The sequence below is a fragment of the Mytilus californianus genome, unplaced genomic scaffold (assembly GCF_021869535.1).
Source record: "Mytilus californianus isolate M0D057914Y unplaced genomic scaffold, xbMytCali1.0.p SCAF_6, whole genome shotgun sequence".
NCBI lineage: Eukaryota > Metazoa > Mollusca > Bivalvia > Mytilida > Mytilidae > Mytilus > Mytilus californianus.
In genome coordinates this window covers 53,184,425-53,207,118 of record NW_026262712.1, presented here as the reverse complement: position 1 = coordinate 53,207,118, position 22,694 = coordinate 53,184,425, and the positions used below count along the sequence as shown (strand labels likewise).

Genomic DNA, 22,694 nt, shown 5'->3' with positions numbered 1-22,694 from the left:
TCAGAAAGGAGATATAGAAAGGGCAACGATAACTAAACTACTTGATACATGTACGCCAAAAATACCTTAAAACTGAACACCATTTGCATTTGCAAATTATGAAACGCCTATTATTTCCTTGTTCAAGTTAGTGGTAATGTTGTCGGTAACTGCACTGTGTAGAATTTTCAGTGCGCGATTTGCTTATAAAAACATGTCTAGATAAGCATTGGGGATGTTTCGCGTTAATGAAAAAGGGTTAAACCCCACCTCCAATTTATTCTCTCTGGACCATCTGTTGTTTGTTGTTGTTTGCCTGTTTGGTCGTCTGTTTTTTCTGAGAAGTCGAGTGTCACAAGTTAAACCGATGCGACAATTTTTATAATATCCGTAAAGTGACATTTCAGGATACATCAGTTGTAACATTATAATGCAAAAATAAAACAAAAAATACTGTTTTATGACAATGCTATAGAAATGTCAGTTTTATATTCGTTTTATAGTTATATTCGATAACCAGTTTTTTTAATAAGATAACTATCAATGGCCATGCACTATTGAATATTTGTTTTATAAACTATTATACACAAACCATGTCCTAATATCAAAACAGATAATTTATGACTTCAGCAAAGCAAAGTCATTTATAAAATTGACAGGTGCAAGATTACAGGCAATACTAACATATTTCCAACCTTATTAAAATACAGGTCCCGAGTCTACACTTTGCTTCCCTTGTAAGCGAAGAGTGGTCAAAGGAACTGTATTTCATCCAAACTGAGTATCTTTATGCTACAATCTCTTTAAATGTATAAATATCTCTAATATTTTGTATATTATAAGAAGATACCATCATGCCTACATTAATAGGGCATCCCGAAGTCCTTTATTCCTAGAAGGACTTCGCGTTTATGTTCGCGTTATCGTTCGACTTCATTTCAAAGTTCGAACATCAGTTCGATTGAAACTATGTTGTTCAATTATTATAAATCTAACATGTCTAATCTATTACAATCTTAAATCTTTATTTGTATTTTTGTAGGTCTATGCTGAATTTCCGAGAATACATGCTCACACGAGCTCCCATTGCATATCTAAAACGTATTTGCAAGATCAAAATACTAAAATTGTGAAAACGTTATAGGGAATTGTTTTCTACAGTTTTTCCGTGATGGGCTTATGGTCCCTCATTTGACCACCATAATTTACATTCTGCGAATCTATGGCTGCTTTCCCAGATTCTTTTCTAATGTTTTCATACTGACATTCCATACCTACATGTAGCGTCACTGTAATAAATATTGGCAATAAATACACAAAATCACTCAGACAGAAATAAACCCGTTTTAAAGTATTTTCTTCCGTGTTTGAAATATATACATAAAGGAATTTGTAACATTTTTATTTATCTTAGTCCTAAATGATATAGATCATAGAAATTTTATAACAGAATACACTACGAAATTAACAATTGTATAAGATAATATCTCGTGTCAAGATCAAGGTATGTTTAACATTGTTTAATCATAATAATCGTCTCCTTTCTTAACAGTGGCGACCCCTGTAACAACTGCCGCTACAAGGGAGAGAACTCCGGCTAATATACATATTCCAAAGGCTGGACCAGGCGATCCTTCTTTACCAGTGGCCAATTGGGAACCAAGGTCACTGTACTTAGCTACAAACAGGAAGGCTCCGGCTAAAGCAAAAAGACCTGTAATGTAAATAAATACTTCATATTAGGAGTTGGTAATTTCTTTTGTCAAAATTCCATTTGTCATGTTTTGCATGAATCAGCATCTTAGCTTTCAATTAATTTGTGTCTTTATCAAAGACAGGCCTTTTATGAATGAGGCATATAGGAAAAGTCCCCTTAAATAATTTGAAGTACTTTTTTTGTTTACAATTTCATTATTCAGAACAGAAGGTAAAACGCATTATCCCGTTCTCTTTTCCTCTATTTTGACATCACAAAATGAGACGTCACCGGATTTGTACTTATAGGAGTAACAAGACGGGTGCCACATGTGGAAGAGCAGGAACTGCTTACCTTTCCGAAGCACCCGAGGTCACCCCGGTTTTTTCGAGGTTTGTGTTGGTCAGCCTTTAGTTTTCTATGTTGTGTTTTGTGGACTTGTTCGTCTTTCGATTTTTCCATGTTTAGCCTATCGAATAACATTAACAAATTCAAACGCTCTTAATTCACTTTATAATGAAGTATATGTTCCTGTTGTACAACTATTCGCCTATATTTCACAAACAATTTCATTCCTCATTTATACAGAGACGGGAGACATTTTGCTATACGGAGTAGCAATATTGTCTTGGTTTTCTTTCATATCAAAAATTAATTCAAATTAGTGTCAACGAGGTCGTGTCTATTATATAATCACATTAAAAAAATCCATCAGCGATTATCATAACCATAGACACGCTTCTTGTCGTCTAAAAATTCTTTTTTTCTTCGATGAATTTGTGATGATCACTTAAAAAGCTATCAGATTTTAGAGCAATATAGGAAAACAAGTCAGGCTATCTGGACCTTGTGTTGTTCGTTGTTCTATTTGATTGTTTGAACGCCTAAATTTTCAAAGTAACTAGTGTTGTTGGTTGATGTGGTCTGTTGTACTATCCAACCCTCATAATTCTCTTTATGTTTTATTTGATTCAATGGTGTTTAAATACATCAAACAAATCTACTGACCGAGTTTTAAAAAGAGAGAGGCTGAGATCTAAAATAACCTAGTTCAACTCCTCACACATTGTCATAGGCACAGATGTACAGACATCTGTCTATAGTTATTGTCGAAGACTGTACGTTGCACTCTAGGTGTTTATTTTTTAGTATTTAGTTTAATTGTCTTTTTATGTGAAATTCTGAAGTAGTGTTGAATTATAATAACATTATTTTCTTTACAATTCAAAATTGTCAAAGAAGCTTTTTAAAAAGACGCTTAGATACTATTTAAGGTGGTACCCAACACCTTGACTAATACTAATTTGGCTCGTTTAATTTTCCTAAAAATTTGACAAAATGTTTACTTTGACCCTTTGACAAAAATATAAAAATTTCAAATAATTTGAACCAACCACTTTATCAGAAAAATTTCACTGGTTATATAGCAGTTTGACAAACACTAATTTTGATCATTGAGAATCTTGATATTTCCTTAACAATACAACATGATTAAAACGTTTAGCTGATTTTTACAGAGTTATCTCCCTGTAGTGTTAGGTACCACCTTAACGTTACCTATTCAGAGGTAGATTTTTTCTCTGAAATTTGTGGATTGCATAACTAATAATTACATGCAAGATGCAGTTTATGTTGATTACACTGTACTGTTACAGACCTATTGTCAATTAGCCTTGTAATTTTAGACTAGTTTTTTAAAATATTAATAATGATGTGTGTGTGTGTGGTGGGGAGGGGCTATGTGTGTGAGATTGTGCATATGTGTGTGTCTAAGTTTGTGTCAACACAAACGACTCACCTGCAGCCCCTAGTGTATAAATAGAGGCAGCTCGTACTGCGTACTTCCTTGTGGGTAAAAATACTATATGTACGATAAATGCAATTAGGCAAAGGATCACTCCAAATGCTTCAAATATTCTGGTAAGAAACAGCCATTCTAAAAGAGAATAAAGGGATACTATAATATAAAGAATTCAGAATAATTAAAAAATAACATAAAGAAACATGGCCTAAAAATCTAAGGATACAGAAATGAATACCCAGTCATCCAGTCCCTCATAAAATAATATTAGAGCGTAAAAATATATTTAAAATACTCATGTATTGAACGCCGTTCGGTACCTCCACGCACTTCAAATGATCTCTGGTGGATGCTCATTGGTAATCATACCACATCACCTTTTTATAATTCAAAGTCGGTCAGTTTTTCCATTTTCAAGTTCCATAATGGGAGAAAATAAGCGACGTTTTCATTTATATGTAAATCTTGAAGTTACTATTTATTGAAGTTCATTTTTTTGAAAGATCCTATATTGACAAGTATAGGTGTTTGACTCAACATCCAGAGGCAGATGTTTGATGGTTTGGATAGGGTTTGTAGGATAGAGAACAATGAGGCAAACAATAGAGAATATAAATTAAATGGGCACAAAAACAAAGGAATAGAGAAAAATGGTAAAGTTTGTCCTACAACAAGCCACATACGAAACCCTCCACAAAAAGATTGCTGCATTGTGTTTAAAATAAAGCGAAACATTTATCGTATTGCATGCCTTGTCTCTGAAGTTAATAATGAGAGCACTGAGAGTATGCTTCCCGCGTGCAACAAATAGACTGGACCTTAAAGCCTAGACAAGGGGTCAATGTGGCCATTTTACCCGACCCCAGTCACACATGGGGTTGTGCATATTATTCTAATCTCACCAAAGCGTGATGATCGTCACAGAAAACTTCACTATCATTCGAGTTTGGTTATTTTCCAACTGCAAATTGTTTTATAAACTTGGTCCCTTATAACGATATTGACGGATAAAATTTTAAATGGTACATAAAGCCGCATGTCTGGAAAAATAGATAATTTAGCGGTGATACTCTAGATATAGGCTGATTAAAGGCAACTTATTATTACAAATATTGACGTGTACGGGTAATCAAGAAAACAAACGACAGGACAACATGAAATTTGAAGTTGCTAAGTATATGTATAATTACTGGCAAATTGAAGTTTAAGTAGTCATCTTTGAATCACTTTTTTAATTTGAAATTATTTTAACATGCATTCAAGGTGCTTTCAGACAGGACACGATTTTTTGAACTCCCTCGAAAGTCATCCTGAGCTTATTAATCTGTATTCAATTTGTTTTCAAAATCCCGTGTAACGATATGTCTATATAGCAGGATGATGATTACATTTTGATGTTTAACAGTTTTGTAACGGGCAGGTTCGTGTTGCTCAGTCTTTAGTTTTCTATGTTGTCTTTATATACTGTTGTTTGCCTTTTTGGACATTTTTCATTTTTACCATGGCGTTGTCAGTTAATTTTCGACTTGTTAGTTTGAGTATCCCTTTGGTATCTTTCGCCTTTTTTTATTTAGTATTCAATTATATTGTTGTCTAGAGTTAAAGATCAAGAAATACAGATTAATATATCCGCAATTAATAATAGCCTTGAATGATATATGTATTGTAAGTTTGTGCGAACTAACACTACTTTTTTCAACGGGTTTATGTGTGCATATTTGAGTTTTCTAAATGCGTCATTCGACTGTGTATGTTGATAGATTATTATGATTGAAATGTAAAAAACCTGAATCATATTAAATATTCCCCGTTTAAATCTATTTTCAAGTATTTGTAAAGATTTCTAAAGATTGTTCCTATTAAATAATTATAATTTAAAAACAAATATAACAAAAATGTTTATTTTTACGTGATTTAGGAAACGATTTGACATTTTGCCGGAAGGAGCTATTAGGTTAGACACAAACTTGTTTCATATACAAAGTTAAATTTGTTTTACCTTTACTTGTAAGAAAATACACAGAAGCAATATCTGAGCCGGGGTTTCTTTCATGAAGTTGTCCTAGGACAAAATGTATGTGGGACTAAGTATGTATGCCTTCGCTATGCATCCTGTCCTGAATATTTCACATAATTTCATTGAAATAAGACAGGTCTTAAATTTTGTCACAACTTCGACAACATAATTCCTGTCCCAAGACAAATCATAATAATGGGGACCGAGTGTATACATGCATACGTTTACTGCAAATTTCATAATTACGACGGTCGATGTTATTAGAGAAAGAATTCATCATTTAGAAATGGATAACGGCGAAAAATGAATTTCTGCGGATTTCATGAATAATAGTACGTTGTGCAACACTCAACAATGTGACCTCATCCGTTATTAGTAATTAAGTCATGTACAAGTACATGTAGGAGTATACTTTGATATGTACTAACGTGTAATACAAATGGCTTCAAGTATTCATTTGGTTTGTTCCTTTGTTTTAAGTGGCAAAAACTTTCGTGAAACTACCCCCTGTTTACCAAATGATAAGTTATAGGGGTTAATCCGTGTTTTACATTATTTTTTCATATCATTTCTGCACCAACAAAAAAATCAAAAAGATTTATCAAGATCATTTCAATAGCAAGGTCAATTCTAGTAAAAAGAACTAATAATCTATAATCACAGTATCTAATATGCTTAGACGTTGCGCACGATGTTGGTACGAATTCCATTTTGCTATAGATTAGCATGAAAATAAATACGTAGACTGGTCAGTTCGATAAAAATATAGTGATTTTTGGTTGATTTTATTACATTAGACTTGAAAATAAAGAAAAAAAAGGAACCGAAATTTAAAATATCAAGAATTATAACACTTAATTATCCCATTTTTACGCAAAAACGTAATGTCCAACGTTACATTTTGTGTGCAAAAGATCGGAGTTCCGTTTCTTTCCTACAGTATTTTTTTTTTCTGACCATCGTAAAACTTCATAAGATTATTGCTATTGTTATTGTTATTTGCGTTTTAAAGCAAAATCAATATCACTGAAACCGTAAACCGGATAATGTTATTTTTGAAAACGGTCTGAAAAATGTCCAAGCATATGCAAGGTAAGCATATATCGGGTTTGCGCATTTATACCGTGAAATTGGAAAAGCTGAGAGGAAAAATATTTATAATATTTTGAAAGTTTTTTTACTTTTCTCCTGGTTCATAATATTTTTTTGCCGGAAACCATGCGTATAGTTTCTATTGCAATGACTTCGAAAAGTATAGCCATCTTGTCCCAACGAAAAAAAACAACGCTGTATTTTCTTTACAATTGAGGGTTTAACCGGCTGTATATTAAATAAGCATAGTTAGATCAAAGAAAATAAAACTTGGCGGTAAAAGTTTTTTTCTTTTTCTTTTTAAACAATCTAGTGTTTAACATATTTTCGATAGGCAACAAGATGTTTATATCGTTTCAAAAAGTATAGCCGTTTTGTCCCAACGTTCGCAAAACGTAATTGTTGTCATGCTCGGGTTTTTAATTTTATATCATAATTATTTGTTTCCAGTTTAATTCGAATGAGATTGGTATAAAAAATATCGGGATCTTAGTTTTTTTCAGCACATTCATGACATTTGTTTTATTCAAGGAGCGTTGTCTATCTGCAAGTTTTAAATCATCAAAAGCAACATGCATATTTTTTTTGTTAATAAAATAAAATAGAGACAAACCATTGCTGGCTATTATAACAAAACAAAGGATATGCATAATGGCACAAAAATACGGAAATGAGAAAAACATGAATCCAAAATGTTTAACTACCTAGAAATTTTGCGACAAAGAAAGCATCGGGAAATGATAAAATATAGAAAGGAAACGGAAACGGAAAGAAATGCAACAAAAGGAGTATGTATAAACATGCATTAAAAAGGGAAAATAAAATCAAAATCTAATTTTTACTAAAAAGAAATATGTATAAATTTGGAAATTAATATATGATTCATTAATGCGAACTGCTTCCAAAAGTAAAATGATCAATTATGGCCTGGAAAGACTGACAACTATAAATGAATATTCATTAAAAAAAAATATGTGTACGACCACTTTGAGTTTTATTTGTTAAACTATGCATTTTCAGACAAACCGAAATCGGTTACCAAATTCACAACAGTAAAATGACCTCATCAATTATAGGCTTGAACGCTTGAAACGTTCTTTGAATTCTTCGAAATCGCTTCATTATGCGGAACGTCGTGTAACGCTAAGTAGTACCAACATCGTGCGCAACGTATTTAAAATTAACATATGTACTTTGAAACTCCGACAAAATATTTCCATATTTTTAAACTGTTCGTCAAACTATGATTTTAATTGATATTGTAAATCATCAATTTTCATAGATTAAAGTTGCGAGTTTATGTTAAACAAGGAAAATATCTATCGAAAGAAAAACTTTTTTTTATATACAAATGATTATAACGAATACTGAACAAAATCATGTACAATGTAGCAATATAATCAACAACAGCAAAGTGTAGGACTGAGTGATATTTTCATATGGTGGGCATTTGTGTAAATTTTATGTATAACTTAATCTATAATTTCCAAATTAAATATAGGGGCCTCGGTGGCCGAACTACTGCATCACTAGCCTGTCAACACTGGGGTTCACTCACCGTTGTGAGTTCGAATTTCGCACGGGGCAGGTGCACTCGACTTCAATCTTAATTGACTAGGATTGTCAGTTTTCCTACCGAAGACACACAAATATACTGTGCGTGTTTGTTTATTTATATGTATGTTTTTACTAAATCTTTATCCGTTTATCTTTTTATAAAGATCTAAATATATTAAAGGGACATCATCCTGTTGTCCTAAATCACAAATTGGATTTAATTTTGTTGAAATAAGGCATTTGTGCATCACCTATTTTATTTATTATTATTTCTCTCTTTTTCAAAATGTTCTTCTTGTTTTGGATAGCACATTTGTATTGAAAGAGACAGGGTCTCCACTTTGAAGATCCCTTGGAATTTGTTTTTTTAGGTGTTCTTTGTCGCAAGGCTAAATTTCTTCCCTTATTCAAGGATCCTTCAACTTAGTTTTCAAGTGCAAGTTTAAATATTCCACCTCTTCATCGTGGTCGACCCATTTTGCAGAAATTACCTAATAAATCCCGTTCTCATTCTGAATATTATGCACGAACTATTTGCCACTGGACTTAAAGCAAACAACAATCAATCTAGGTTATACAGCAATCATTATAATTCTCTCTGTAATATTACTTGATTTTAGTAATATTTGTTTTGGTCATGATTTTTTTCGGTTTTTTCTTCCACTTCTGATTTATAACAAATTATCTAAAATTGCCCGTTTATAAATTTTGAAATTATTTAGAAACTAAGGTTTCAACTCTATCAGGCAAAGTTGACCTTATATGGATTTGACTATTTCTTTAGGTTCTTTTTGGTTTATAGCTCTTCAACGTTTTCGGTCCTCATACAACCTTGGCTTTCAAATATTCGGCTTTGAGCGTTCCTAATGAAGGTAAATCCAGAAAAGCGCTTCGGACGCATGAAATTTATAACGTATTGTTTTCATTTTTTTAATGTCCATCATGCTTTCTCGTGTTTTAAATTTGAAATTGATTTGAATCGACTGAACAACTAGACATTTCATTTGACTGAATTACTACTTGTCTAACGTTACAGAGGTGATCTAAATCAGATAAAATATTTAATAGGTAAAATGATGAAACTGATATATGTTGATTGGTTAAGAAACTCCGGGTACAAGTAAACCAGGAAAAATAGAAAAATAAAAAAATATAAATGAATAACGTCAGGTGAAATTATACCAGGAAGAATCATGAGAGTCAAAACAGTTTTAAAATTATACTCTTTTTAATTCTCACCTTTTCCTCCCTCGATAACAACAGCTGTGTTTTCTTTGCATTCTCCAGCAGGACTACACTCTGTTGAAAACAACATTCCATATTCTAATTTTGCTTCAGTAGTATCGGACTTGTAACTCCACCAGTTGGGTAAAAAAAATCCAGCAAATTGAACAATAGTAGCTAAAACAGTCAACACAAACGCTGCAATATCTAAAATCCGGATCTTTGGTTTGGACATATTTAGATATTAAAAAGATAAACCAAGACAAATTTCACACTAAAAAAATACTACAATATTTGTATTATACTTAACATCCTCGTTGAAAACTATCTCTCATAAACCTGACTTCCGTATAAAGGAAATGATCTAATCGTGTCACTTCTCGATTTTAGCTGTGTACTTATTATTTCCGTCTTAGCAAGCCTTAAATAATTAAAATTATTAAATTCGAAAATATGCACATTCTCAAAAGTGTAAGGGGAAATTGAACTCTTGACATTTCAATGTCATTTTTTAATCTTATATACTAGTAAACCAATAGAAATTATACACCCTGTTTTATGGAGAAAGACTACACGTATATATGACATTTAAGTTATTTTTGATTATTCAGTAAACGACTCACGCGCCCTCGGCACTCCTACTGTAATATTACGTGAAGGACTTGAGTTATTGTACATGTACTAAGTATACATGTATTAAGTATTTCGATTCGTACGAAAATAAAATATCAAAATTAATACAATCTATTGCAAATATTATATAAGGGCATTATGATTTTTGTCTGTTTAAGTACGTAATTTCTTAATTATGATAAAAGTAATATTTGAAATTCTAGTTCTTTGTATTGACACTTCTGTTTTAATACCGTGATACACGTTATTATTTCATTTTTTCTTTATTAAATGACACGATTTTCCTTGATGTGAGATTCTAATTATGAAAAAGGACTCGACGGTATACGTATCAATATAAATCCGACACTTTAATTTATTTTTATACAATATACAGATCTCGATGTCCTAAATTAATCTAAATTATGTATATATATAGGTCTATAAAAAGGACCAACCAGCAAATTTACTATGTACCGGGTCGTCTAGAATAGACGATACTGTGCAGATAAGGAAAAAATTATATAAGTCTAATATATTAAGACATATATATAAAACATCTAGATATTAGTCAACGATCTTTCTTACGAGGGCGCTGGATCTTTACGAGTAACGATACCTGTACACAATAAATAAACGCCTAATAAGTGTACAAAAAACACCAATATTAAAAAAGGAAACATTAAATGTAAGTATCTATAAATATTTTAGCCTGGGGTCCTGGCTAATCTTGTCAGTATAGCCTGGGGTCCTGGCTAATCTTGTCAGTATAGCCAGGCGTGTATCAATGTCCTGCCTGTCAATGATTGGTTAATACTAATTTTGTCGCGCAATGTTTGTTTTACATCTGTATCGAATCAATTTTTGTTTAACATCAATTAGTAAAAATTAGACTGTATTTATTTTTCTATATGAATTGATGTACAGTGTTATCATATCTAATTATTAGTGTGATGATAATTAGTAAGCAGAAAAGGGTTAATTCTTATCAGTAATCAACTGGTGAGAAAGTTAAAAGTTTAAGATTTCACATGACCAAGGTGTAAATTGGATTTTACTTTTACGACCTAATTTACATGTACACATGTATCTCAAAGGGCAAAATATATATGGAAAAAAACATAAAAAGTAAAGGCCAACAAAAATTGCAGTTATTTTTTTTTTGGGAGAGGGGTTACATTTCAAATGATGTGTACATGTGCGAAGATACACCATCGTACATCTATTTTAAATTATAATTACATTAGACAATTACAATATTTATTAAATTTGATTTTTGTAAATAAAGAGTTGTTTCGTTGACTCTTACCCCATATAATCCTTCCTGATAAAATATATATTAAATGTACAACATTTTTCAAAGTTTCTTTTGATTACACATACTAGTATTTATTTATACTGTTTAATATATATTTATTTTATTATATTACTGACAATGGGGACTCGTCAATCTGAGAGCAAAATGTATTGAATCAGAAGCAATGTTTCTTAATCATTGGTTTGAAATCTCTGGTTTACATCAAACATCAAAATTTATGCAAATATTTATTCAGCCTCACTTTAGATTCAGAGTCAACTGGCACTGAATCGATCACGTGGTATTTGTTCCCCACCTGGCCCTTGCGACGTGCAGCTAGATCGGGCCGGGAACCCAGGCTATAAATATTTCGGATACCAGATATCCTTTATCAGTATGATTATGATGTACAATGAATCATATCAATCTATTCTGATTTACTGACTATAACGATCTTGAAATTTGTATAATTAAAACCGAACAACGCTTATACAATTCTAAAATTTCAAAAGTGACGTAGGTTGGGTATTTACAACAGAGACTGCATATATAATTTTATGCTTCTATCAGAAATAGTAATGTGAGATTTGAACTGATACATTTTCTAAAATTTCATAGGTGACGAAAGTTAAGTTATTACAACAGAGACTGCGTAGAAATACATTCCCAATGTCGACTGAGAGGAAGGTCTCGGACTGGCTTGCATTCATAGTCGCTACGATGGCCGTTCATACGTTTGTGGAATGGCTGTTCTGACTCGCCAACATACAGTTTACCACATTTACAATGTAGAAGATACACAGCATTTGTAGTCTTGGAATCAACATTGCAAATTAGTATAATAGTCTCAGGTATTCCGTACCAGTGGATTGACTGTTAAAAGTCTGGGTATTCAGTATTTGCATGCGGAAACAAACGACGTCTGACTTGCAAGCAAATACTGAATACCCTGACTTTTACATTCATTCGATACACCTAATATAGTTGACATATTGCTTTGAGTATCTAATAAACTGACAATACCACTTGAATATTAACATTCACCAATAAATCATGAAAATGAGGTCAAGATCATATGAACCCTGTCGGACGGACAGGAGCCTATTGTTCAGTGGTTGTCGTTTGTTAATATGTTTCATAAGTGTTTCTCTTTTTTATATAGATTAGACCGTTGGTTTTCCTGAATCGTTTAACACTAGTCATTTTGGGGCCCTATATAGCTTGCTGTTCGGTGTGAGCCAAGGCTCCGTGTTGAAGGCCGTACTTTGACCTATAATTGTAAACTTTTTACACATTGTGACTGGGATGGAGAGTTGTCTCATTGGCACTCATACCACATCTTCTTATTTATCGGTACACCTTGTAATCATTCCATACACCAAATATAATTGACCTATTGCTTAAAGTATCTGATAAACTGATAAAACCTTGAAAAATTAACATTGACCAATGAACCATGAAAATGAGGTCAAGGTTGTATGAAACCTAACAGACAGACGACATGTAATCTTTACAATCATTCCAAACACAAAATATAGTGGCTCTATTTTGCATAGTATCTGAGAAATTAAAGAAATCCACAAAAACTACACATTGTCCAATGAACCATGGAAATGATGTCAAGGTCAGATGAAACCTGCCAGTCATACATGTACACCTTACAATCATTCCATACACCTAATATAGTTGACCTATTGCTTATAGTATCTGATATACAGACTTGACCACATAAACTTAACCTTGATCACTGATCTATAAAATGAGGTCGAGGTCAGGTGAACCCTGTCTGACATACATGTAAACCTTGCAAGGAAGCCATAAACCAAATATAGTAATCATAATACTAATATATATGTGATAATTTCACATGACAACAAAACTATTTTTTCATGAAAATGAGGAAACGACAGAAATAAACTTCGTAACATAAGGTATCTGCATACAAGGTATGAAGCATCCAGGTCTTCTACCTTTTGAAATATACAGCTTTATACAAATAGTTTACGCTGCCGCATTGTAATCCCCATGTCTCACAATCTGCTTTCGTCACAAAGTTAACTTCAGTGGTAAAATCTGTTTCTATATTGGTTCCACAGATTGTGATAAAAAAAAGCATGTCCTGTGTTACAGATGATATAGGATATGTTTTATTGAGTGTCTCAGACATATGTTGCAGATGATATAGGATATGTTTTATTGAGTGTTTCAGACATATGTTGCAGATGATATAGGATATGTTTTATTGAGTGTTTCAGACATATGTTGCAGATGATATAGGATATGTTTTATTGAGTGTTTCAGACATATGTTGCAGATGATATAGGATATGTTTTATTGAGTGTTTCAGACATATGTTGCAGATGATATAGGATATGTTTTATTGAGTGTTTCAGACATATGTTGCAGATGATATAGGATATGTTTTATTGTGTGTTTCAGACATATGTTGCAGATGATATAGGATATGTTTTATTGAGTGTTTCAGACATATGTTGCAGATGATATAGGATATGTTTTATTGAGTGTTTCAGACATATGTTACAGATGATATAGGATATGTTTTATTGAGTGTTTCAGACATATGTTGCAGATGATATAGGATATGTTTTATTGAGTGTTTCAGACATATGTTGCAGATGATATAGGATATGTTTTATTGAGTGTTTCAGACATATTGGTATCATGTCAAAATCATAGAATTAAAATGTGGAAATTTACAGGGCTCAGTAATCTACAGATGCTGAAATTTGACTAAGCAACTGATTTTTGTCTATAGTTCTACATTATATAAATAACACATAGCAGATTGATACCCCTCGAAAAAGCATTGTCAACCTTGGCTTCTCCGCGGTTGACAATGTTTTCTCGGGTACCAATCTGCTCTTTCACCCTCTCAGCTATGTGTTATTTAATTTATTATACTGAAAGTCCTATCATTATTGTCTTTTACAGATGAATTTTATTCAAAAGTATTTTCTATGACTTCACATACATAACAACGTTACAGGGTTTAGAAGTGAAGCAAGATGTTTTATTTTTTTATTTTGACAGTCAAATAATAGAATCTGAGCCAAAACGTAGAACTAAAGCATTGTCTTTAATAACTTGATGTAATTTCAATTCATTGTCCTTTAAATTATCGATTTTTGATTGGTCTGGACAAGAGGGTGACATTCAAAATGAACACCCTCATATTAGCCAATCAAAATATGGCATTTTTACGTGAAGTATAATAAAATGATATAACTATTGGCTACAGAATTTAATATAAAATAATCAACTCATCCAGGAAAGTACAAATCCATGTAGAATTGAAAGAAAAAAATGTTTGCTGCCATGCAGAGTTGGATAAAACTTGGAACATTGTGTAAATTTCAAAACATATAGTTTGCTTAGAATGGGCTCCAATGGAGGTGACTTTATTGAGCCTAACTTTGCATAAACATTAAAGATACTTTTACAAGCTTAAGGTTACAGATACCATACTTTTAGCTGCACCATGCAGGTTTCTTATTCTCTGATTTACTTTTAAGACATACAGTCTAGATAGGTAAAAAGGGGGTGTGCTTATAAAACTGGTTAAATAACACCACATGCATCTCCGCTAGCTAAGGGTTACAATCCAATCACCTCCTCTCAAAAGAGCACGGAGGGGAATGGATCGTAACCCTTGACAAGCAAAGATGCAGCACATGCTGTGCCTGTACCAAGTCAGGCTATATGTACCATGTGTTGTATGTTTGTTTTTATTTGTACATCTATTTTCTAGTCTAAGTATGATGTTTGGGGGGGTTGCTGTGGTTTGTTGTGCTATCCAATATTTTTGGGTATTTCCTGCTATCTTTTTTATGTATTATCTACACATTATTAAACTACTCAAAGATAATGCTAAAAGGAAAGTTAACGGTTTTAATAAATCTAATCTATTCAAAGATAAAAACGTTTTGTTACAAATATTTAATGTCATCCCGACTATTGAAAAGTTTTCAAATACATAACAAAATCAAAGAAACACACATTTTGCCAATTCAGAATTTACAGGACTTTGAAAATGAAAAAAAAAATTTATTTCATATGACTGATATCCAATTATTTAGGATTTAGTTAACCAATGACATCATTCTGGAATACCATTTTGAAAAGAAATTACCCGAAGTTCATTAGATTCTGAAAAGGCAAATTATGAAATGAAAATTATATTAAATAATTATGTAATACTGATGATAATATATAATCATGGCTTTTGAAGACTTATCAAACATTCTATACAATAATCAAATTCAATTTGATTTAAAAAAGATTGGTGTGCATACAGTTCGAGTAATCTAAGATAAATATTTGAAAACACAACAGAAAAGAGATCCTCACTGGAAACTTCCCCCGCAAATGTTTTTATTAAAAAAAAATTTGCCAAATAGTTATTTTTTAAAAGTACTTAAAAAATCTTTGTTTACCTCATAAATACAAATAAAATGTCCAATAATTTAATGCTTGCATTGAACTATATATATATTTCTTGTTCGGGGTAACACCACACAGCTAAAAATAAGAATTTCTGAACAAGAAGTGACCTGAATCCTCAACTTCATACATTTCAACAATTTCATCATCAGAAAGATATCAATATGTTACCTAAATCCTCAACTTCATACATTTCAACAATTTCATCATCAGAAAGATATCAATATGTTACCTAAATCCTCAACTTCATACATTTCAACAATTTCATCATCAGAAAGATATCAATATGTTACCCAATTCCTCAACTTCATAAATTTCAACAATTTCGTCATCAGAAAGATATTAACATGTTGCTTTACTATCAAAAAGTTTGGTTAAATCTCTGAACATTGCCAAAAATTGAAATTTGAGCTCTTCTAGTGAAAACTTCATTAGGGAGATGTTAGTATTTTATTTTAAGCCCTTATTAAAACAAATAGCCAAGTTATATATATGCCATACTTAAATTACAATAAAGAGTAATCTCCATTCTAATACAAAATACAAGCACAAAACTTTTCATTTCAAATTGTTTTTTTTTTTTTGTATATAAATCTGCAAGACTTTGTTTTGACTTTGGCAGCTATATTGTCTGGTGTAACACATACGCTTTGGCATCAAAAGTAAACACCTACAAGGTTTTTTGGCTTAGTGTTTGATTCAAATTTGAATGAAATTTGACAAAAATGGAGATTTTCAGGAAAGAAATGTGACTATTTTGTTTAGATGGAAGAAATCGCATATCAGTTAAATTTTGGAATTTAAAATGTCGGCTTCCCTTAGTTGCACACAGGATGAATTAGAATTTACACAGTTTGCTATCAAGTCCGATCCATCAACACCAAAAAATTCCAATTGGCTTATTGAATGTAGGTCCATGTTGGTGATGTATAATATTATAGCCAATTGGAGTTCAAAGGTTATAAAAAATCAAAACTAAATGTCGCTCACCTTGGTCTATGTGCATATTAAACAAAGGACACAGATGGATTCATGACAAAATTGTGTTTTGGTGATGGTGATGTGTTTGTAGATCTTACTTTACTGAATATTCTTGCTCCTTACTATTATCTCTATCTATAATGAACTTGGCCCGGTAGTTACAGTGGAAAATACTTTTAAAAATTTACAAAAATTTACAAAATTTATGAAAATTGTAAAAAATTGACTATAAAGGGCAATAACTCCTTAAGGGGTCAATTGACAATTTTGGTCATGTTGCCTTATTTGTAGATCTTACTTTGCTGAACATTATTGCTGTTTACAGTTTATCTCTATCTATAATAATATTCAAGATAATAACCAAAAACGGCAAAATTTCCTTAAAATTACCAATTCAGGGGCAGCAACCCAACAACAGGTTGCCTGATTGGTCTGAAAATTTCAGGGCAGATAAATCTTGACCTAATGAACAATTGTATACCATCAGATTTGCTCTAAATGCTTTGGTTTCAGAGATATGAGCCAAAAACTGCATTTTACCCTATGTACTATTTTTTAGCCATGTCGGCCATCTTGGTTCGCGGGCTGGGTCATTGGACACATTTTTTAAACTAGATACCGTAATGATGATTTTGGACAAGTTTGGTTAAATTTGTCTTAGTAGTTTCAGAGGAGAAGATTTTTGTAAAAGATTACAAAAATTTACGAAAAATGGTTAAAAATTGACTATAAAGGGCAATAACTCCTTAAGGGGTCAACTGACCATTTTGGTCAAGTTGACTTATTTGTAGATCTTACTTTGCTGAACATTATTGCTGTTTACAGTTTACCTCTATCTATAATAATATTCAAGATAATAACCAACTAGAGGCTCTAAAGAGCCTGTGTCGCTCACCTTGGTCTATGTGAATATTAAACAAAGGACGCAGATGGATTCATGACAAAATTGTGTTTTGGTGATGGTGATGTGTTTGTACATCTTAATTTACTGAACATTTTTCCTGCTTACAATTATCTCTATCTATAATTAACTTGGCCCAGTAGTTTCAGAGGAGAAGATTTTTGTAAAAGATTACTAAGATTTACGAAAAAATGGTTAAAATTGACTATAAAGGGCAATAACTCCTAAAGGGGTCAACTGACAATTTCGGTCATGTTGACTTATTTGTTGATCTTACTTTGCCGACATTTATCGTTTTTTACAGTTTATCTCTATCTATAATAATATTCAAGATAATAACCAAAAACAGCAAAATTACCTTAAAATTACCAATTCAGGGGCAGCAACCCAACAACGGGTTGTCCGATTCATCTGAAAATTTCAGGGCAGATAGATCTTGACCTGATAAACAATTTTACTTCATGTCAGATTTGCTTTAAATGCTTTGGTTTTTGAGTTAAAAGCCAAAAACTGAATTTTACCCCTATGTTCTATTTTTAGCCGTGGCGGCCATCTTGGTTGGTTGACCAGGTCACGCCACACATTTTTAAAACTAAATAACCAAATGATGATTGTGGCCAAGTTTGGTTTAATTTGGCCCAGTTGTTTCAGAGGAGAAGATTTTTGTAAAAGATTACTAAGATTTACGAAAAATGGTTAAAAATTGACTATAAAGGGCAATTACTCCTAAAGGGGTCAACTGACCATTTCGGTTATATTGACTTATTTGTAAATCTTACTTTGCTGAACATTATTGCTGTTTACAGTTTATCTCTATCTATAATAATATTCAAGATAATAACCAAAAACAGCAAAATTTCCTTAAAATTACCAATTCAGGGGCAGCAACCCAATAACGGGTTGTCCGATTCATCTGAAAATTTCAGGGCAGATAGATCTTGACCTGATGAACAATTTTACCCCATGTCAGATTTGCTTTAAATGCTTTGGTTTTTGAGTTAAAAGCCAAAAACTGAATTTTACCCCTATGTTCTATTTTTAGCCGTGGCGGCCATCTTGGTTGGTTGACCAGGTCACGCCACACATTTTTAAAACTAGATAACCAAATGATGATTGTTGCTAAGTTTGGTTTAATTTGGCCACGTAGTTTCAGAGGAGAAGATTTTTGTAAAAGATTACTAAGATTTACGAAAAATTGTTAAAAATTGACTATAAAGGGCAATAACTCCTAAAGGGGTCAACTGACCATTTCAGTCATGTTGACTTATTTGTTAATCTTACTTTGCTGAACATTATTGCTGTTTACAGTTTATCTCTATCTATAATAATATTCAAGATAATAACCAAAAACAGCAAAATTTCCTTAAAATTACCAATTCAGGGGCAGCAACCCAACAACAGGTTGTTCGATTCATCTGAAAATTTTAGGGCAGATAGATCTTGACCTGATAAACAATTTTACTTCATGTCAGATTTGCTCTAAATGCTTTGGTTTTTGAGTTATAAGCCAAAAACTGCATTTTACCCCTATGTTCTATTTTTAGCTGTGGCGGCCATCTTGGTTGGTTGGCCGGGTCACGCCACACATTTTTTAAACTAGATACCCCAATGATGATTGTGGCCAAGTTTGGTTTAATTTGGCCCAGTTGTTTCAGAGGAGAAGATTTTTGTAAAAGATTACTAAGATTTACGAAAAATGGTTAAAAATTGACTATAAAGGGCAATTTCTCCTAAAGGGGTCAACTAACCATTTCGGTTATATTGACTTATTTGTAAATCTTACTTTGCTGAACATTATTGCTGTTTACAGTTTATCTCTATCTATAATAATATTCAAGATAATAACCAAAAACAGCAAAATTTCCTTAAAATTACCAATTCAGGGGCAGCAACCCAATAACGGGTTGTCCGATTCATCTGAAAATTTCAGGGCAGATAGATCTTGACCTGATGAACAATTTTACCCCATGTCAGATTTGCTCTTAATGCTTTGGTTTTTGAGTTATAAGCTAAAAACTGCATTTTACCCCTATGTTCTATTTTTAGCCGTGGCGGCCATCTTGGTTGGTTGACAGGGTCACGCCACACATTTTTAAAACTAGATACCCCAATGATGATTGTGGCCAAGTTTGGTTAAATTTGGCCCAGTAGTTTCAGAGGAGAAGATTTTTGTAAAAGTTTACGGACGACGGACGACGGACGACGGACGCAGGACGACGGACGACGGACGCAAAGTGATGAGAAAAGCTCACTTGACCTTTCAGGTCAGGTGAGCTAAAAACTGCAAAATTTCCTTAAAATTACCAATTCAGGGGCAGCAACCCAACAACGGGTTGTCCGATTCATCTGAAAATTTCAGGGCAGATAGATCTTGACCTGATAAACAATTTTACCCCATTTCAGATTTGCTCTAAATGCTTTGGTTTCAGAGATATAAGCCAAAATCTACATTTTACCCCTATGTTCTATTTTAAGCCATGGCGGCCATCTTGGTTGGTTGGCCGGGTCACCGGACACATTTTTTAAACTAGATACCCCAATAATGATTGTGGCCAAGTTTGGTCAAATTTGGCCCAGTAGTTTCAGAGGAGAAGATTTTTGTAAAAGTTTACGGACGACGGACGACGGACGCAGGACGACGGACGCAAAGTGATGAGAAAAGCTCACTTGACCTTTCAGGTCAGGTGAGCTAAAAATATAACAAAGAAAAAATAATGAAATCTAGTAAATTTTTTTCTAGCTAAACAAACCAAACAGTTTTCCTTAAATACAAAATAATAAATTTAAATATATATATAATAAAAGGCTACAAATAAAAACTGTAATTCAGAAATTGTTTCATATATCAACTATTGAGATTCTTGATCAATGGACAAAATTTATTTAAATTTTTGTGATTTCAGAAAATGCTGCCTATAAATTAATTATATAAGCAATCATAAACTGAAAATTAATATTATAGTGCAATACTTACTCATCCTGTCAAATAAAAACATTCAATTTTTTGAATTTAAAACATTACAAACAAAACACAATGCGAATAAACGGAGTATTAGTCAATGAGACAGCAAAACAACAAGAAAACAACACAAATAACCAAAAGATATCTAGAGGTCAACAAAGAGTCTTAACAACAGATAGATTTACCTGTACCTCTATCAATAACCATAAAAATAATTATAATGAAATTTTCGTCTTTAATAAACACCATAATGAACCAGGGCTTCCAAAAAATATTTGAGACAGCCCAACAATTTTTTCCCTTTAGACAGGTTCCCCCATAACAAAAGATTACAAAACATATCCACAACAAAAACAATCCCGTTTTTTTATCCCGTTAGACAGGTTCCCCCATAACAAAAGATGGACATAACCATATGATAACGCCATTAAGCTATTAAAGGACAATAAACTTCATAGACTTCATACTTTTTCAGTTTAATATAAATTCCATGTTTGACATTAACAATCAAATTGATAGTAGTGTATGGTTAGAATTGGCATATATTCGCAGACTTAACAATGTGTATAAGCATATAAGTCAGTCGAGGACCAGCTTAGTTATTTGATAAACACGTTTAAGAATGCAGAACAGAGACAGTTGTGCAAAATCCATGTATTTTTATCTAGCATTGTTGAGTTTAAGCAGTTCTTTCCACGTTATTTCTTAGGGAAAATACTAGAGATGAACTTAAAATAATGGTATATAAATGACATTTTTATCGTTTTGGATGAATTTGTACGCATTATTAAATAATAAATATCACACATGTGCACATTTGTAATATTTCAATCGATGTGGTTCTGTCTCTTAAACTTTTTTACCACCTTTGTAAATAAATGATCTTTTCGTTTAAATAAGTTTTTCTGATAGTCTAAATCAATTTTGTTAAAATTAGTTAGATTTAAACCAGTAATGTTTTTAATTTTAATAAAAAAAAAAAATAACTTCCAAAAAAATCAATTGATGTCCTGTACAAATAATTAACCTGACACAGGTGATCACAGCTGGTAAATCTCACCTGTTTGACACTTAATTAACCTTGAATGCAATGAGAGGGGATTATAGTAGGGGCTTGTTTATAGAGTACTGTCACTTATAAGATGGGAAAAGTGTGGCTGATTAAGGCACAAGGTCAAGTCAAAATGGTTGATTTTTTTGAATTACACGAACGTTGAAATGGCAAACCCATGTAGGATGTCCAATTCATGCTTGGTTCAGACGAACAATGTCCTATAGATTTATATTTGTCCAGCAAATGTGACCATTTTGGAAGCCCTGTAATGAACAAATATTAAGGTTGTCAAAACCCCAGTTTTATGAGTATATCCCAGTGGGATATAGTTTATCCTTATAAAATGTACATATTTAGCAATAATACTATGAAACTAAAGTATTTCTTTATCATTTTGTGTTAAAATACCTGTAAGCTTAGTAATCATATTGCCTGTTATTACTCATTTCATAGAGTATTGCCCAGCCGGGGAAAACTTGCGACCCAGTTTTTCCACCCAATTAATACTTTGCCGACATATATCAATTCTTAAACATGTTAAACAATGTCATAAAGTGCTATAATCAAAACATAGACTAGTAAAATATGCAACAAACCATGACTAGCACATTTCAACAATAGAGCAATTTGATTTTTACTATACAAAAAAACAATAAATTTAATAATGAAGTTGACTTTTGCATTGTGAATACAACAGAATACATTTCAGAATCTTACATGAATGGGTCCATGGGTTCCATTTTTACTGATTTCTGAAGAATAAGGATGCCCATTCATGAGACAAAGAATAGTCCTGAAACAGACTCCAGATTCTACAATTTTGCCAAAATTTTTTAATAAATAAAAAAAAGACTTGATTTTACTTGCATATTTATATGGAAGTACATGTTTATTGAACAAACAAATGGTATGCCAGATAGCTTTATGCCATTGCATAGATTCAGAAGATTTAATTTGTGGCCCATTCAAACTAGTATCAATTTAGTAGCATATAAAAACAAAATTGAGTTATTCCCCTTTGAAAATTTCACCTTTCATCTCTAACATGCATCCTCTAAGC

General features: G+C 32.3%; 1 protein-coding gene and 1 long non-coding RNA gene across 2 annotated transcripts; both read right to left on the bottom strand.

The window, feature by feature from the left end:
- Window positions 1-1,365: 1,365 nt before the first annotated feature.
- On the bottom strand, window positions 1,366-9,793 carry LOC127704881 (uncharacterized). Its single transcript, XM_052209114.1, has 3 exons — window positions 9,382-9,793; window positions 3,474-3,611; window positions 1,366-1,693 (listed from the first exon to the last, which is right to left on the bottom strand). Exons 1-3 carry the CDS (start codon window positions 9,599-9,601, stop codon window positions 1,500-1,502), a joined length of 552 nt encoding a protein of 183 aa, XP_052065074.1. The 5' UTR covers window positions 9,602-9,793; the 3' UTR covers window positions 1,366-1,499.
- A 7,082-nt stretch (window positions 9,794-16,875) lies between these two features.
- LOC127706955 (uncharacterized) lies at window positions 16,876-22,459 on the bottom strand. Its single transcript, XR_007984670.1, has 2 exons — window positions 19,064-22,459; window positions 16,876-18,561 (listed from the first exon to the last, which is right to left on the bottom strand). It is a non-coding gene; the product is annotated as an uncharacterized LOC127706955 (long non-coding RNA).
- Window positions 22,460-22,694: the final 235 nt, after the last annotated feature.

Excerpts from the sequence above, each read along its gene's own strand:
- LOC127704881 (XM_052209114.1), bottom strand. The coding sequence starts at position 9,601 with ATGTCCAAACCAAAGATCCGGATTTTAGATATTGCAGCGTTTGTGTTG. Across the intron at positions 3,612-9,381 it reads TGTTATCGAGGGAGGAAAAG|AATGGCTGTTTCTTACCAGA; the intron begins GTGAGAATTAAA and ends ATTCTCTTTTAG. Across the intron at positions 1,694-3,473 it reads TTATACACTAGGGGCTGCAG|GTCTTTTTGCTTTAGCCGGA; the intron begins GTGAGTCGTTTG and ends TTTACATTACAG.